At 35.9% G+C, this 15,339-nt stretch overlaps 1 protein-coding gene and 1 pseudogene across 1 annotated transcript; one reads left to right on the forward strand and one right to left on the reverse strand.

Moving 5' to 3' along the window:
- Positions 1–2,355: 2,355 nt before the first annotated feature.
- On the reverse strand, positions 2,356–5,199 carry LOC113344288 (N-methyltransferase 4-like). The gene is made up of 8 exons (XM_026588292.1): positions 4,964–5,199; positions 4,757–4,865; positions 4,398–4,622; positions 4,170–4,275; positions 3,958–4,071; positions 3,786–3,875; positions 3,604–3,662; positions 2,356–2,782 (listed from the first exon to the last, which is right to left on the reverse strand). The coding sequence occupies exons 1-8, from the start codon at positions 5,151–5,153 to the stop codon at positions 2,587–2,589; spliced, it is 1,089 nt and encodes a 362-aa protein (XP_026444077.1). The 5' UTR covers positions 5,154–5,199; the 3' UTR covers positions 2,356–2,586.
- A 525-nt stretch (positions 5,200–5,724) lies between these two features.
- On the forward strand, positions 5,725–10,567 carry LOC113344380 (annotated as a pseudogene).
- Positions 10,568–15,339: the final 4,772 nt, after the last annotated feature.

The following is a 15,339-nucleotide window of genomic DNA, read 5'->3' on the forward strand; positions in this document are numbered from 1 at the left end:
TGTTAGGAAATACATGGAAGACATTCGTGTATCACAGTGATTAACAACTTATTACCCTCAACCCCAGACGATGAAAATATATTATTGCGAGGAACTACCAAATCAATAAGTTTATCAAGATTTGATGACTCACCATTAGGCCTGACGAATTATGTGAAACTTCTTGGAAGTGTTGTTTTTGTTAACAAAGAGATGTGCTTCGTCTTTTCCCAGTTCTATACAATAAAAAAATAACTTGATTGTTGAAGTAACGAAGAAGGAGATGAAGAAGGTGGTAGAGTCATGCTTTCTTCTCTACAGACAATACGTTTGAGGGAGAAATGGAGAATGTGAAACGAAAGTGAAAAGGGAAAGAAGCAGCAGATCCAATTTACGGGTGGAATTGAAAACATTAATTATTCCAATTCACCTCCTTGCATTATATTAGTATTATTTACTACTACCACCCCATTTTTCTTTTTTTTGATGATCTTTTGAAAATAAATAAATGTTTTGTTGCTGATAGCCCATGGACTAGTAGGAGGGCATCCAAACCATCACTGAATGGCAATACCACCCCCATTTACTAATAATGACTTATCATGATTAGTGCAATTTAAATGTCACGGTACAATATTTGTCACTATTGAAATGAAAAAGATTATCATCCATATATGACCCAGTGAACCACTGGTTGAACCGTGTGATCCTGACTCACTGATTTTACTGGTTTGATGACCGGTCCGGTTTTTAAAACATTGAAAACAAGTCTTCAACGTCGTATGCTTTACTATTGTTATCTTTCATAAGCGAGCAGTTTTTAAGGAACGGGCAATTGGGGATATCAAAACTAATTGGCGGATAGAGGAAAAAGACAAAAACTGGATCCAAATATCAAATCAGGGTCACCCCTTATCTAATTATTTTTTTAATTCCTAATCTACCCCTCACTAATTAGGTTTAATGGTTAATTAGAATTAGTAAAGTCTTAAGATTTTTTGTTAAATGATTAGTGTGTATTTTTATTTGAATTTGGGTGAGTGAGGTGAGAGTAGAAGGAGGGAAAAAATATTTGAGAGGGAAATTTTTTTGGTGAAAATGGAGGATGATTGTGAAGAGAGAATTGCTGCTAAGAGGTTGAAAATTTGATTTTTTTTTGCTTTGAATCAACCATTTTTGCAGTTGAAAAGCTCGGTGCCGGCATGGACGTGGTTTGAATACCATGCCGGAAGCATCCATACCAGCATGGTATTCATACCACGTTGATGCCGGCACAGAGCTTATCCTCCATTTTGAATTGAAGTCGGCATAGTATTCAACCAAAAAACTATGTCGGCACGCTATCCAGGGGGTCCGGGGGGCGTAGCCCCTCCCGGCACAGTAAGTTGATTTTCGAGCATGCCGGTACTGCTACCGGCATGGTATGATGCTTAAATTTCTATGCCGACACATGATGTAAAGTATCTAGAAACTTTTTTTTCACTGGAATAGCGGCATTGATAGATTTCTATCGAGCATGTCGGCATCAAGTTACGGCGTTGAATGTTAGTTACCAAGCATGCCGGCACCATTTTCCGGCATGGTCTTCATCACCTCCAGCGATGTAAAAATATTTATTTCCGACATGGTATTCATCACTTCCGGCATGGTCTTCATCACTTCCGGCATGGTCTTCATCTATACCGGCATGGTCTTCATCACTTCCGACATGGTATTCATCACTTCCGGCATGGTCTTCATCACTTTCGGCATGGTCTTCATCACTTCCGGCATGGTCTTCATCACTCCCGAATGTTAAAAAAAAATCGTTTTCAAAGTGAGGAGCCGACAGAGAAGGAGAAGAGAATTTGAAAGGGAGTGGGAGAAATCTAGAATTTGAAAGGGGGTGGGGAATATTTAGGTTTCAAAGCCCTAACCTTAAAAGAGATTAATAAGAGGTGAAAATGTAAATGGGGGATATGTTTTTGTTTTTTGATTTTAGGTTTTTTAATTTTTATTTTGAGGGAAGGGTGTTTTGCTATTTTCGTCCCAAAAAAACCCCCTTAGCAGATACCTTTGATTGGGGGAAGTAATTCATATCCCCGATTAATTTTGATATCCCCAATCTGGTGTTCTTTTTAAGTCAGAAATAGAATGACTTTTTTAAGTAGACTTACTAATTATTTTATGAGCCTCTTCCACAGTCTCATTCGTCAATCGAATCAGATCTTTCTTATCATATCATCTAACTTAGTTTCACGACTATTCTAGTTTGTTGTTATATGTAAAATTTTACTAATCCTAAGATCGATGTAGATCCGGTGACCAACGAATGCAGCAGATATAATGGAAATGGAAGAAGATTGTTAGATTGTCCAAACTGTGAACTACGTGGAGAATTACAACTATGATTAATTGATATTTATCTAGACCACTTGCGCTAATTTAAGAAAATGAATTTTATTAATCAAATTCAACTTAATAAATCAAGAACACTCTCGGATAGATTTGGGAAAAACCCTAACTTGTAAGACAAGGAAGGATGAAAAAACCCATACAGACTCTTAACGCAAAAGCTATTTGGAAAACAGGCCTAAACTACACAAAAAGACTCGGTCTGCCTTAAAGTTACTTTTTCTTGAAGAGATAATGTGAAATCATCCATTCTTCTCCATTGTTAAATGAGAATTGCACGACATACCCCATAAAGAATGTCTTATACTGAATATTAACTTGGTTCGCTGCTTCTTCACTTCCAAGTCCCACCGTTAGTGCTTTACTTGCGGCTTCCAAATTTATTTTAAATCTCTTGAACCATTCCTCCCTTCAAAAAACACAAATGCTTATAAAACTTACATTATAGTAATATATTAGTTTATCATATGCGTAGATGAGTAAAACAGGCTAGCACATCCTATTAAAAGGCGAGCCCAACATGATATATGTCGTGTTATGTCGTATCAGATATAAAGGCGTGTCACGTTGCGTCGTTCTTGAGAACATGTTGTGATGTGCAATAAACGTGTTGTGTCGTATTATGTTGTGGCTGACACATTTATTTATATTTTTCAAAATAAGTATATATTTTCCATATATGTAGATGATATATACGTCGTTGTAAAAATAACTCAACATAACGAATATGAAATATAAAAAATTAGCTAGAATAAATATTCTTTTACCATATATGCACAGTTGTATTATACCATATTGTACGGTGTTCAGTGTTGCATGCATGTTATAACGTGCTTTATCGGCGTATTGTGCCATGATGTGTCCACATACTTATCCGCGTCACGTGTTATGGTATTTGGGGATGAACCTGTGAAGATGATTGCATTTGGCTTGATTGTGTTTTTATTTTAAAGGGTACATGGGGGAAATCCACGCACCATTTTAAAAGGCACTTAATTCCCAAACTGATCCAAGTTAACTCACTTTCTTCTTAGACTAGGAAAAAGACTACGAGGATGTTTCCGGTAATCCAACAAAAAGTTAATAACGTGGCACGTCTACCCTACAGCTGACTTAACAAACTAGATATAAAATGAGAAACTTCACTATAGAAAGTTCGCTAATGTTGAAGCTTTTGAGAAAGCAATGCCAATTGTCAGTCTTTATAGGGAGGGAACGCAAAATACTTACTGTGAACGTGCCATGTGCGTTCCGCTCAACAACCATTGGTCCACGACGGAGACATCATCCTGCAAAAGATACCGACTTGTACATTCAGTGATGAACCATGCATACGTACTTCCTGAAACTTTTGAACTTCTATATACATAATCGCTTTGATTGATGTATGAATGAGTTTAGTGTAATTTCACCTGAAAATATAGAAGAGCTGAAGCAGACAGGTAAGTCACGCTCCCTTCTGGAAGTACGTAACTGGTGTACCAATCATCCTCATCAAGTGCCTGACAAAAATTCCATGGAATCAAAAAGAAAGTTCTCAAAAGGTTAAGGGAATTTTGAGTGTAAGTTTATATTAATTCTAACCTCAAAATGTTGACTAAATGCCTTGTGGCAAAGGTGCACCACAAAAAGGAAACTATCTTCATCTTTCATCCAGTTTGAGATTTTCTTCAGAAACAGCTGAATGTTTTTCATGTGCTACAAATAGGAAAGGTTGAGCTAAATGTCAATATATAGCTAACTAAATGATAAATTCAACAATGTAAATCATGGAGAATTTTCGTGTGTAAATTCACCTCTATGGCTTCGACAACTAATATTCGATCAAATTTTTTCTCATTTTCGAATTCGTACTTAGTCACATCAGCTAATATGACGTCCACATTCGATAAGTCAAGCTTCCTAAACATTAGAGAAACATCAACAAAAGATTATGGGCTAATTTTTTTATTTAGAAAAAAATTAAAGATTAATTGTTTTAAACAATTGCTTAATTGATTGGGTAAAGTCTAATTCTAACTTACTCTACTTGCAACATAATATAATTTCTTTGCTCGGCGGAATTAGTCAATCCTGTAACATGAGAATTCTTATATTTCTGAGCAATATGAAGAACTAAACCCCCGAAGCCGCAACCAATGTCAAGTATAGTTTGCCCGTCTTTTATTTGTGCTCGTTCGCAGTCCAACTCGTATGCAGCGATCTCTGCTTCGTCTATCGACATGGATTCCTCTTTGAAGTAACAAGCACTGCACCAAAAAGAATAATCCCAATATGCGTACACTTAAAATCTAATCACTTTCTCAGCGTTTCAATATTGGTCTCGGCCGACCTGTGAGAAGAACAATTCCAAATGAAAAGATTAATTAGAGATTTGAATGACCTTTGTTTGAGGGTGCTTCCAAGAGTGGCTGCAACAGCAGCTGTAGGTAATTCATATAGCTCGGTGTTCACAGCCTCCAATTCTCCTGACATCTTCATATCTTTCAAGGCTACAAAAACAAAACCATGACCAATTAGTATTGTGCCTATCTCTATGCGTAATGCGAATAAAATAATGCAAATCATAGAGAGCATGCAAGAGATGAACATTTTATGAAGGCCATCTCGGAAGCAAGTTGGTCTTGGGGAGTGGGTTTATAACCACATTGCAATCTCTTTTCAAACCGAACTCTAATGAGCTCCTTCAATTCCTCATCTCCAATTTCTCCCTTCACCAATCTCTCTAATATTTTTGCACCACTTGACTTCTTTTCTCCTTGTTGATCTTTAGAATCCATTTCAAGCAAGTGTTAATTACAAGATGAGTTCTGAGGATATATGATGATCACAAAACTATTCCAATGATAATATACAGTATTTATAGAAAAATAAAACTGAACTAATTTTCAACCACCGAAAAAAAAAGAGATGTATAGACTGTTAGTTAACTTACCATTAGTAGAATAAATATAAGGTAAGGATACTTTTTTGCCAGTTATTCTATATTGCGAAGAACCTCAGAAGAGCTGTAACAGATACAAGGAAGATAACATTCAAACAGCAGATGAGTATCAGTTTCACAATGGTTGTTTGAGCCATACTTTAGGCAATCATTAGGCGCATGGTAGGGAAAAGAAAAAGGGTTTAGTAATTAAATATTTCAGAAACTTAAAAGTGAAGTTAGTCCTGCGACTGACTAGTACTGTTCATACACTTGCTTCACATACCAAACGGTCAACTATCTTAGGTTTTGTTAGCTTCACTAAGCGGCTTCTTAATTATAGGTGAAAATCAAATTGTATATAAACTCAATGGGAATTAATGCAAATACAAATTAGTTACAGTTACAGAGAAAAATATATTGCAAACATGGTTGATACACAAAGTAGTAGTGATCTAAGTCTTAGATGGTCTCTCAAGGGAAAGACTGCCCTTGTCACTGGTGCAACCAAAGGGATTGGACACGCTATAGTGGAGGAGTAATGGCAACTGCAAGATTGAACTTAGCTTATATAAAGACAACTCTCTTTATTGATGTTTAGAAAATCTCTCAAAACTAAACACAAGCTCTAATCTTGTTCATATGATCAACCACAACTTTGGTGATCATATATATATAGAATTATGAATTCCTTTTTCTAGTCCTATTACCTTATTACATGTCTTTCCTTTTCTTAGAACTAGATGACTTCTAATTCCCTTAGGATTACATCAATTTCCTAATCTTGTCCTAACCAACTTGTTAGTGACTTCAATGTTGAAGTTAATCCAACATTCTCCCCCTTAAGCTTCAACCTTAGCCGTGACATATCTTGTACTCCAATCAATTGTCTCATTTCTTCAAACTTGATCCGAGCTAATGCCTTTGTCAATATATCTGCTTTCTGGTCAGTTCCTGGTATGTGTTCAACGTTGCTGATCTCCTTCTCGATACATTCTCATATGAAATGATACCTTTTGTGAATGTGTTTCGTCTTCCCATGAAACACTGGATTTTTAGTGAGTGCAATTGCAGACTTATTATCAATCTTGATGAGAACTTTTTCAGGTTTTCTTCCTTTGATTTCACCCAACAGTTCTTGAAGCCATATTGATTGTTTAGATGCTTCTGTTGCGGCCATAAACTCAGCTTCGCATGATGACAGAGCTACTGTGTCTTGCTTCTGTGAGCACCATGTAATAGGTGCTTCACCTAGATAAAATATATGACCAGTTGTACCTTTTCCATCATCTTGGTCAATATTATGACTGCTGTCACTATACACAACAATTCCTTTTGATCCTCCTCGACCATACTTCAATCCACAGCTGATTGTTCCTCTTAGATATCTCAATATCTGCTTTATTACATCACCATGAGACTTGCATGAACTCTGCATATAACGGCTTGCTACTCCCACAGAGAAAGCCAAATCTGTTCTTGTGTGTAATAAGTATCTTAGGCATCCAACATTTCTTCTATAACTCGTTGGATCAATCTCTGCTTCTTCTTGTGCCATTGAAACTTTAAGTCCAAACTCCATTGGTATCTTAGTTGGATTACAAGTTTCAAGTCCTGCTTCTTTCAGAATTCTCCTTGCATAAGCTTCTTGTTTAATCTGAATCTCATCTACTCCTTGATGGACTTCTATGCCAAGGTAATAAGTGAGTTTTCCGAGGTCTGACATCTCAAAATTTTATGACATTTCTCTCTTGAACTCATTGATCACCTTAAGGGAGTTTCCAGTCAAAAATAGATCATCTACATAAACTGCAATCACAAGAAGCGTTCCATTTTCTTCTCTTCTGTATACTGATGTTTCTTTAGAGCACTTAACAAATCTGATTTCTCTTAAGATTTGATCTAACTTTGTATTCCAGGCTCGAGGAGCTTGTCTTAGACCATATAGAGCTTTTGATAACTTATAAACCTTATGCTCTTGTCCTTTTACTTCAAAACCTTCTGGTTGTTCAACATACACATCTTCTCACAATTCACCATGTAAGAATGTTGTCTTAACGTCTAAGTGGTGAATTTCCCATGAGTTTGATGCTGCTTCTGCTATTAAGAGACGAATTGTCTCTAGTCTAGGAACTGGTGCGAAAACTTCATCAAAGTCTATGCCTGATTCTTGAACGTATCCCTTAGCTACAAGTCTTTCCTTATATTTGTTAATAGTTCCATCAGCATTTCTTTTAACCTTGAAGATCCACTTGAGGCCAATCACTTTTACCCCACCTGACTTATCTACTAGAAACCAAGTCTTGTTTCTGTTGATTGAAATAATTTCTTCTCTACATGCTTGTGTCCATTTAGTCGAGACCTTTGCTTCCTGAAAATTCCTTGGTTCATCATTAACAGAATGTAGCATAACCTCACATTCTTCTGCAGCTTGAAGAACATAATCCTCCAGATACTGTGGCTTTTGAGTCTGTCTTGTTGATTTTCGCAGTGGTGGGATAGCTTGAGCTTCTTGGTTTTCTTCTTCTTCTTCTACGTTATTCTCAGTGTTTTCAATATTCTCTTCTTATTCTTGATTAACATCATTGTTTCCATTGGTATTGATGATTATGGGTCCTTCGCCTTCATCAATTACTTGACCCTATCTCATGTGAAACATTCCTGGATGCACAAGAGTCTGAGATCGATCATCCAGTTTCTTAAGAGTTGCAGAATCAACTTTTGCGTATGCTTTGCAACCAAACACTCTTAAATGATCTATGTTTGGTTTTCTCTTTCGCAAACTTTCATATGGAGTCATGTCTTTCAGAGCTTTCGTAGGTATCCTGTTTATTAGGTATGTGGAGTGTCGTGCAGCTTCTCCCCATAGATAATTAGGTACCTGCATGGCTTTTAATGAACTTCTCGTCATCTCCGTTAGAGCTCGGTTTCTTATCTCCACCTCTCCATTTTGTTGTGGTGTAATAGGGCCACATAAATCAGCATGAAGAAAAGTAGTGTCTCTTACCAGTCATGTGATTGCTGGCTCCATTATCTAAATACCAGATTCCTTCTTATCCATCCTTTGATTCGTAATTCTTTGGTATTAGTTTCCCTTCGTTTAAGAATACAACTTCGTGCATGAAAAGAGCTGTATCTGCTTCCCTTGTTTCATTCTTGTTTGTTTCTTCCATCTTTTGTATTCTTTCAGGGCATAAAGAGGAGAAGTGTCCTGGTTTATCACATCTGTAACAAATAATGTTTGATTTATCCTTCTTTTCTTTCCCTTGGTTTTGATCATTCTGACTTGTTGTTCTATCTTGTGAGTTAAACCTTCCTCCCCTTCCTCGGCCTCTGTTTCCTCTAACACCTCTTCCACGACCTCTTCCTCTTGTCGCAGAGTTTTGTTGGTAAGAGTTTGTGTACAAGAGTTTTCCTTGAATTTCTCCATTGTTTTCTTCATCAAGGATTCTTTCTTCATATGCTTTCAATCTTCCAATTATATCTTCATACCTAGTATTCTTTAAATCTAAGACTTGTTCGAGAGAAGCTATGATATGAATATACTTGGATCTTGGTAAACTATTGAGAAACTTCTTTACCAGTTTATCTTCATCAATGGATTGTCCAAGTGACGCAGCTTTTGAGGCCATCTCTGATAGCTTTCCTGCAAAGCTATCAATAGTATCAGTGTCTTTCATCTTCACTCTTTCAAATTTAGACATTAAGGTTTGCAGACGGGCTTCTTTAACTCGATCGGCTCCGAGATTACGTGCCCAAATTTTCTTTGAAGTTTCCTGTTCACCAACTTGTAGAACAAGACATTCTGGTATTGCTTGAAAGAGTAATTCAATGGAAACATTATTTTTGTCTGGGTCCAATGTACCAGGATCAATTGTTTCCCTAGCTTTGTAGATTTTCATCAGTACCTTCATTCTCATGGTCCATATTGTGTAGTTTGTGGCGTTGAGGATTGGAACTTGTATTGATGGTGGCGTGAACTGTTTTGCACCCACAATGGTGGTTTCGTTTTCCATGGCTCAGAAACAAGCTCTGATACCAATTAATGGCAACTGCAAGATGAAACTTAGCTTATATAAAGACAACTCTCTTTATTGATGTTTAGAAAATCTCTCAAAACTAAACACAAGATCTAATCTTGCTCATATGATCAACCACAACTTTGGTGATCATATATATATAGAACTATGAATTCCTTTTTCTAGTCCTATTACCTTATTACATGTCTTTCCTTTTCTTAGAACTAGATGACTTCTAATTCCCTTAGGATTACATCAATTTCCTAATCTTGTCCTAACCAACTTGTTAGTGACTTCTATGTTGAAGTTAATCCAACAAGAAATTGGCTGGATTTGGTGCAGCTGTTCATTTCACTGCCCGCAATGAAAATGATATTGGGCAGTGCTTGCAAGATTGGACAGAAAAAGGTTACAACGTAACTGTTTAAGTCAGTGATGCTTCGGTTCCGGCTGATAGAGAGAAGTTAATCAATACTATTTCATCTATTTTTGGGGACAAACTCAACATCCTCGTAAGTATCTACAACAAGTTTTGTTTTTTTTTTTAAATTTATATTTTGTCTCATTCGGTTGATTTTTCTGCTTCCCCATTCTACCTTAAATCCCACCTTCACCACTATTTAACTGATGAGAGAGTCCATCTACTGGCACAGGTTAACAATGTTGAATTAAGTATGTATCAAGATATCCTGCATTACACGGATGAGGATAACGCAAAAGTTATCGGTACTAACTTGGTCTCTAGGTGCCATTTATCAAACTTGCACAACCTCTCTTAAAAGCCGCTGGTTCAGGAAGCATTGTCTTCATTACATCTGTTGCTGGCGTTGTTGCTGCACCGTTGGTGTCCACTTATGCGGCATGTAATGGTATATTTCAGTTTTGACTTTCTAATTAATGCAAGTCTTAGTTATAAACTGTATATTAATTATTCATTTAAATTCTATTTGAATCAGGAGCTATTCATCAAATCACAAAGAACCTTGCTTGTGAATGGGCGAAAGATAAGATTCGGGTGAATAGCGTTGCACCATGGTATATTAAAACTTGGCTTGCAGATCAGGATCTGCAAGTAGAAGGAGTGGAAGACTATGTTAAAGCTAGAACTCCTATGAGGCGTATCGGGAACCAACATGAGGTTTCATCTCTTGTGGCATTCTTATGCCTCCCTAGTGCTTCATACATCACTGGCCAAATCATTTGTGTCGATGGTGGATTTACAGTTAATGGTTTCTTCCCTACACAAGATTAATTATTAATCAGTAGGAACCTTTTGGATAATGTTTGTGATTTTCATTTCTATGTTCTGAATTATTCATATGTGAGGTGTTTTTTTCTTTTACGTGTATTTTTTTTTCTTTTTTTTTTTTTTTATAAAGAGGAGATTTTATTAAGAAGAAGAGGAAGGTACAGAGAACTTCTTACACGTAGTAAGAAGAATCCTGTAAAAGGGAAAAAAGAAGAGATTTTATTAAGAAGAAGAGGAAAGTACGGAGATTTTACATGTATTTTTTTTCTTTTACATGTATTCGTGTCATTCTTGGTCACATTTTTATTTTTTAAATAAAATTTGCCTTTTCACGTCAATTTTTTTCTTTTTTCATCTCGTAGGGGATTTTGTTTTACCTTTTAAGAATTTGAAACTTATGTACGGTAATAAGAAATTGAATCTCATTAATAATAAAAAAAAAAATCTCATACTGTAGTAGAAATATAGAGAAGAAAGAGATCTTATTCGTTAGATATCAATGTAGTATTATATAGGAATAAGCCTTTATTTATAGTCTAGAGTATCAACCCTGGTTACATATAGATGGGCCGCACACATGGGCCAAAGGCCCTACAACACTCCCCCTTGTGCGGTCCAATAATAGTGCTTCATATGTAGTGCTTCACATATAATGCTTCCGATGTAGCGCTTTAGATCTAGTTTCTCTCCTCGATGACCACTGTATCTAAGTCTATTTCCTCAGAAAAACCCATACGGACAAAATCTGATCTAAGGAAAAATAGTACAATATTAAGAAAACCTAGAACAGAGTTGGACTCGCACGTGTTGCCTCGTTAAAACCTTGACGAAGGGAAAAGAGTACAACGCGATTAAATCCGGAAGTATGCCTTTGTTGGATACTCATACATAACATCTTATCTATGTCTGTAGATGATTGATGAACACCTAGTACTGATACACATGTAGTATTATCAATACTACTAGTTGACTTGTGCTGAAAACTGTTGGCATGTAATCCTTGCTTTGTTGTGCTGATCCCGGCATTGGTTTCACTTGACAAACTATCGAGTTTCGTTTCTTTGATTCTGATATTATTCAGCAAGCAATCTGCAGGTCTTCGTCATCTATCATGTAGTTGGTGTAGTTATGGTTGCCTCGCTAAAAACCTTGTCGAGTAACAAAAACCCTGTGGGAAAAACTAATCTCGATCGAAGGGAAAAGGAGTACAACACAGCTTCACATTTCAGATTCAAATATGTCGACATCATATCATTGGATCCTCCCCATGATGTCGGCATCTCCCCCTGATTACTTTCAGAGTTTTTCCAGACAGTTCCTTTAGTCATGTACTTTTCGAAACTAAATATCGGTAATAACTTAGAAAATAATCTACCATATCTCCCCATGATTACTTTCATTAGAGAAGAGATTATTATTCCTTGGATTGCACTTTCATTAGCATTCTTTTTTATGTCTTTGCAGGGATAAAACAAATTTGTGTCAATGGTTACTTTTAAGTACATGATTACATTCACTGTACCATTCCAATGACGTTGCGTTGCGTTGGCGCTAAGTTATATCTAGCTAACAAGTTTCCTGAGGATGCAAAATTTTGATCGAGTAAATTATTATACTAAGTACAATAATGCGTCTATTTTACTTAGATATGGGAATTTCATCTCCCAACACATCTTCGTCATTTTCCTTTAGACGAAATGGTCACTTACTTACATTTGAACCTCGACTAATCATGGGAGTGCACTAGTCCAGAAAGAGCTATTAATCACGCTTTTAAATGACAGGTTAATTACGTGAATAAAGTTTCAAAAAAAAATTCCGTCATATAAAAAAAAAATACTAGCGCCCATCAATTAACACAAAAAAGCTTTCATTTTAAAACATGATAATATAATAGGTGCGTGATTTATTAATAAACCGTTATATCACGGATTAAGTCCGACACATATATTTATTATTTATATGCCCGCTGCTAATCTATTAATGCATAGCCAAAAGTGTCTAGCTAAACGTAATGTCGCGTTACTACAAAATGGTTAGCCGCCTACCAGTAAATTTCCGTGAGCCTTTCATGTGGTTCGGTATTGGACCTATTTGGTTCCTAGTAGAGGACATAAAACATATTTTTTATAAACCCAGTTTTTAAGTTCTCTTCATTTCGTTCTCAATATCTTTTTATTCTAACCCTAACCTCGCTTCTCCGTCTGCTGCATATCCTAAACCAGAAACTGAAAAATTCAAGAAAAACTAAACTCAAACTTAGTCTCCATCTTTTTCATCCAAATTCTCCAACAAACCCAAAGACAATAACAACAATTTGTTTCTTATTAAACAAACCCCTTACTTTACGTATGATTCTTCTTCTTCGTTTTCCCTTGTTCAAATTGGATTTGATTATATCTAATGTTCTTGTAAGATTATAGGGTTTTCATAAAAAAAGATCTGATTTGGATAAGATTGTTGTAAAGACTCTAGGGTTTTAAGTGAAATTGGGGATTATTTTTTGAATCTGGAATTCATTACAGATTTTGACTTCCACATGTTTGTTAATGCAGGTCGATCTGAATCGATTCACGTTGTTCTTTGTGATTTCAATAATGTGGAAGGTCTTACCAAGGTAAAATCGATTTTTTAAGTTTTTTTTTTGTAAATTATTATTGTTTAAGATGTTCCTTTTAGGGGTTTCTATGGTATGGGATTCCTAATATGTTCTTTGATTTTAATCAATTTGATACATCTAGCTTTTTTCTATCTTTGTTAGGATTTCAAGCTTTTCTGGCTCTGTAGTGACTATTTTAGAATCTTGGGTTTCAGTCTTTATGTGTGGTTTTATCTACGGCTAGGGGTTGAAAGATGAAACTCTAGACAATGCTTCTATCCTATATGTCATCTGATGTCGATTGGGGAAAATTCCAAAACCTTGGCCTCGTCCTTGTTCAGGATCACGGCATACAAATCATTCCAAAGACACAAAAAAAGTAAGACCGTTTCCTCTATATTATATGTTTTGTGAGGGATTAGTTAATGTGATAGTAATTAATTTGAGTTTTTCAGGTGCTCCTGTGCTTGAATATGAGATCGTAACTGATCCTTAATTTCAAGATACTGCAATTGTCCCGAAGCCAAAGAAAGATGTTGGAATTGCATTGAGACCAAAGAAAGAAGTGGTTGCTTAATCTGTCGCTCGAGTTGTGTATAAGAAGTTCTCCAAAATCTTAATGTGAATGAGGTTGTTGTGATTTAGATATAGGTTCAAGTTTTGAGTCTTCCAGCATATTACTTGCATTTCGTCGTCGTTTAAACCTTTCGAGTTCCTTTATAAGTTTTGGAAACTTGTTCCCTTTGATCCACTTGAGACATGCAAAGCATGGAATAGAACTTGTTTCTACGATTGTGGATTATTTTTCTTATTTGTTCATCGTATTTCAGGTCAGTTCACCAATACTATGGATTGTTCTCTTTTGTTGCATCTCTCAACGATGTATAATATCTTTTCTTTGCACCTGTAAGTTGTAACTTTTATTTTGTTATTAGAGTAACATGTGATTGCGAGTTAGGTCAATTATGTTATAAGACTGGTTCATCTCTTGTTTGTGGTTCTTATTATTGTACTTTGTTTTTATGCAGATGGAAGCAGCTGAAATATCTTATTTGGTATGTGAGGTTTTTCTTATTAGAAGAGATTTTTTGTAAGCAATCCCTGATATTCTTTTGCATATACTTAGGTACTCAGATTATATATATAAAATAATTGCAGTCCTGCATAAATTGTCAAAGATACACATACAGGTTAAATGGTAAGGAGGACAACATCTTTTTCTTAAAGTTACATGCCAAAGACCACTAGATTAAGAATTGGACATCTAGCAGATTACTTATGTCGAAATCTACCTGTTAGGTAGGTTTAGTTAATGAATGACGATTATAAATAAACTCATTCTCTGTTTACAGGTGTTTATAATGTAATTGAGTTGCATGAAAAAATTAGGCTCCATGTGACGTCGTGCTTTAACAGATACCCCCTTTTCTACAATCTATGTACTGAGAAATTTTTCCTGGTTGAATTTTTCATATCTCATAATGATCTTCTTAACCTTTCATACTTTATGCTTTTCAGGCGCTTAAGGAGGCATTGAAGTGTTTTGCAATAAGGTTATTATTGGGAGCACAAGCGTAGAGCTATTGTTTACAAGTGCAACAAGGTTATTTCTGGACTAGTGGTGCTATTAGGATGCATGTCTTTGTTAAATTTCCTGACAATGTTAGACATATATGCAAACTGTTGGAATAATATACCACAAGCTCAGTATTCGGTCGAGCTTTCCCTAGATTTTTCATCTCAAATTCGGATTTCAAATACCTTTTAAGGTCTCTTATTGCATCAAGAGTACCCATCATGTCTGTACCATCGACATAGATAGCTACAATTTAAAATCAGGAACTTTCTTGTGAATACGCAAGGAAAAATAACTTACTTGTCTATCCCCTCCAAATCAAATAGCCACTTAGACGGGTATACCACATCTGCCTGATTACTTCAATCTATAAGTGAGTGTTCTATCTAACAGTAAACGCACTTTGTGGTTTAGAGTCACTTGATTTGGGAAACAAAGCTATCAAGTACTTTTGTAAATATCTTCTATCTCTTGATTCTTTCAGAGGTACGTAACAACCACATACATATGCTGCATTTCAAGTCCTTTTGAAATTACCAAGCTAACTAAGTAGCGGAACACTATAACGTTCATTACAAGAGAACAATTCCAGGGATTTTT

Source organism: Papaver somniferum, unplaced genomic scaffold (assembly GCF_003573695.1).
Source record: "Papaver somniferum cultivar HN1 unplaced genomic scaffold, ASM357369v1 unplaced-scaffold_76, whole genome shotgun sequence".
In the NCBI taxonomy this organism is placed as follows: Eukaryota; Viridiplantae; Streptophyta; class Magnoliopsida; order Ranunculales; family Papaveraceae; genus Papaver; species Papaver somniferum.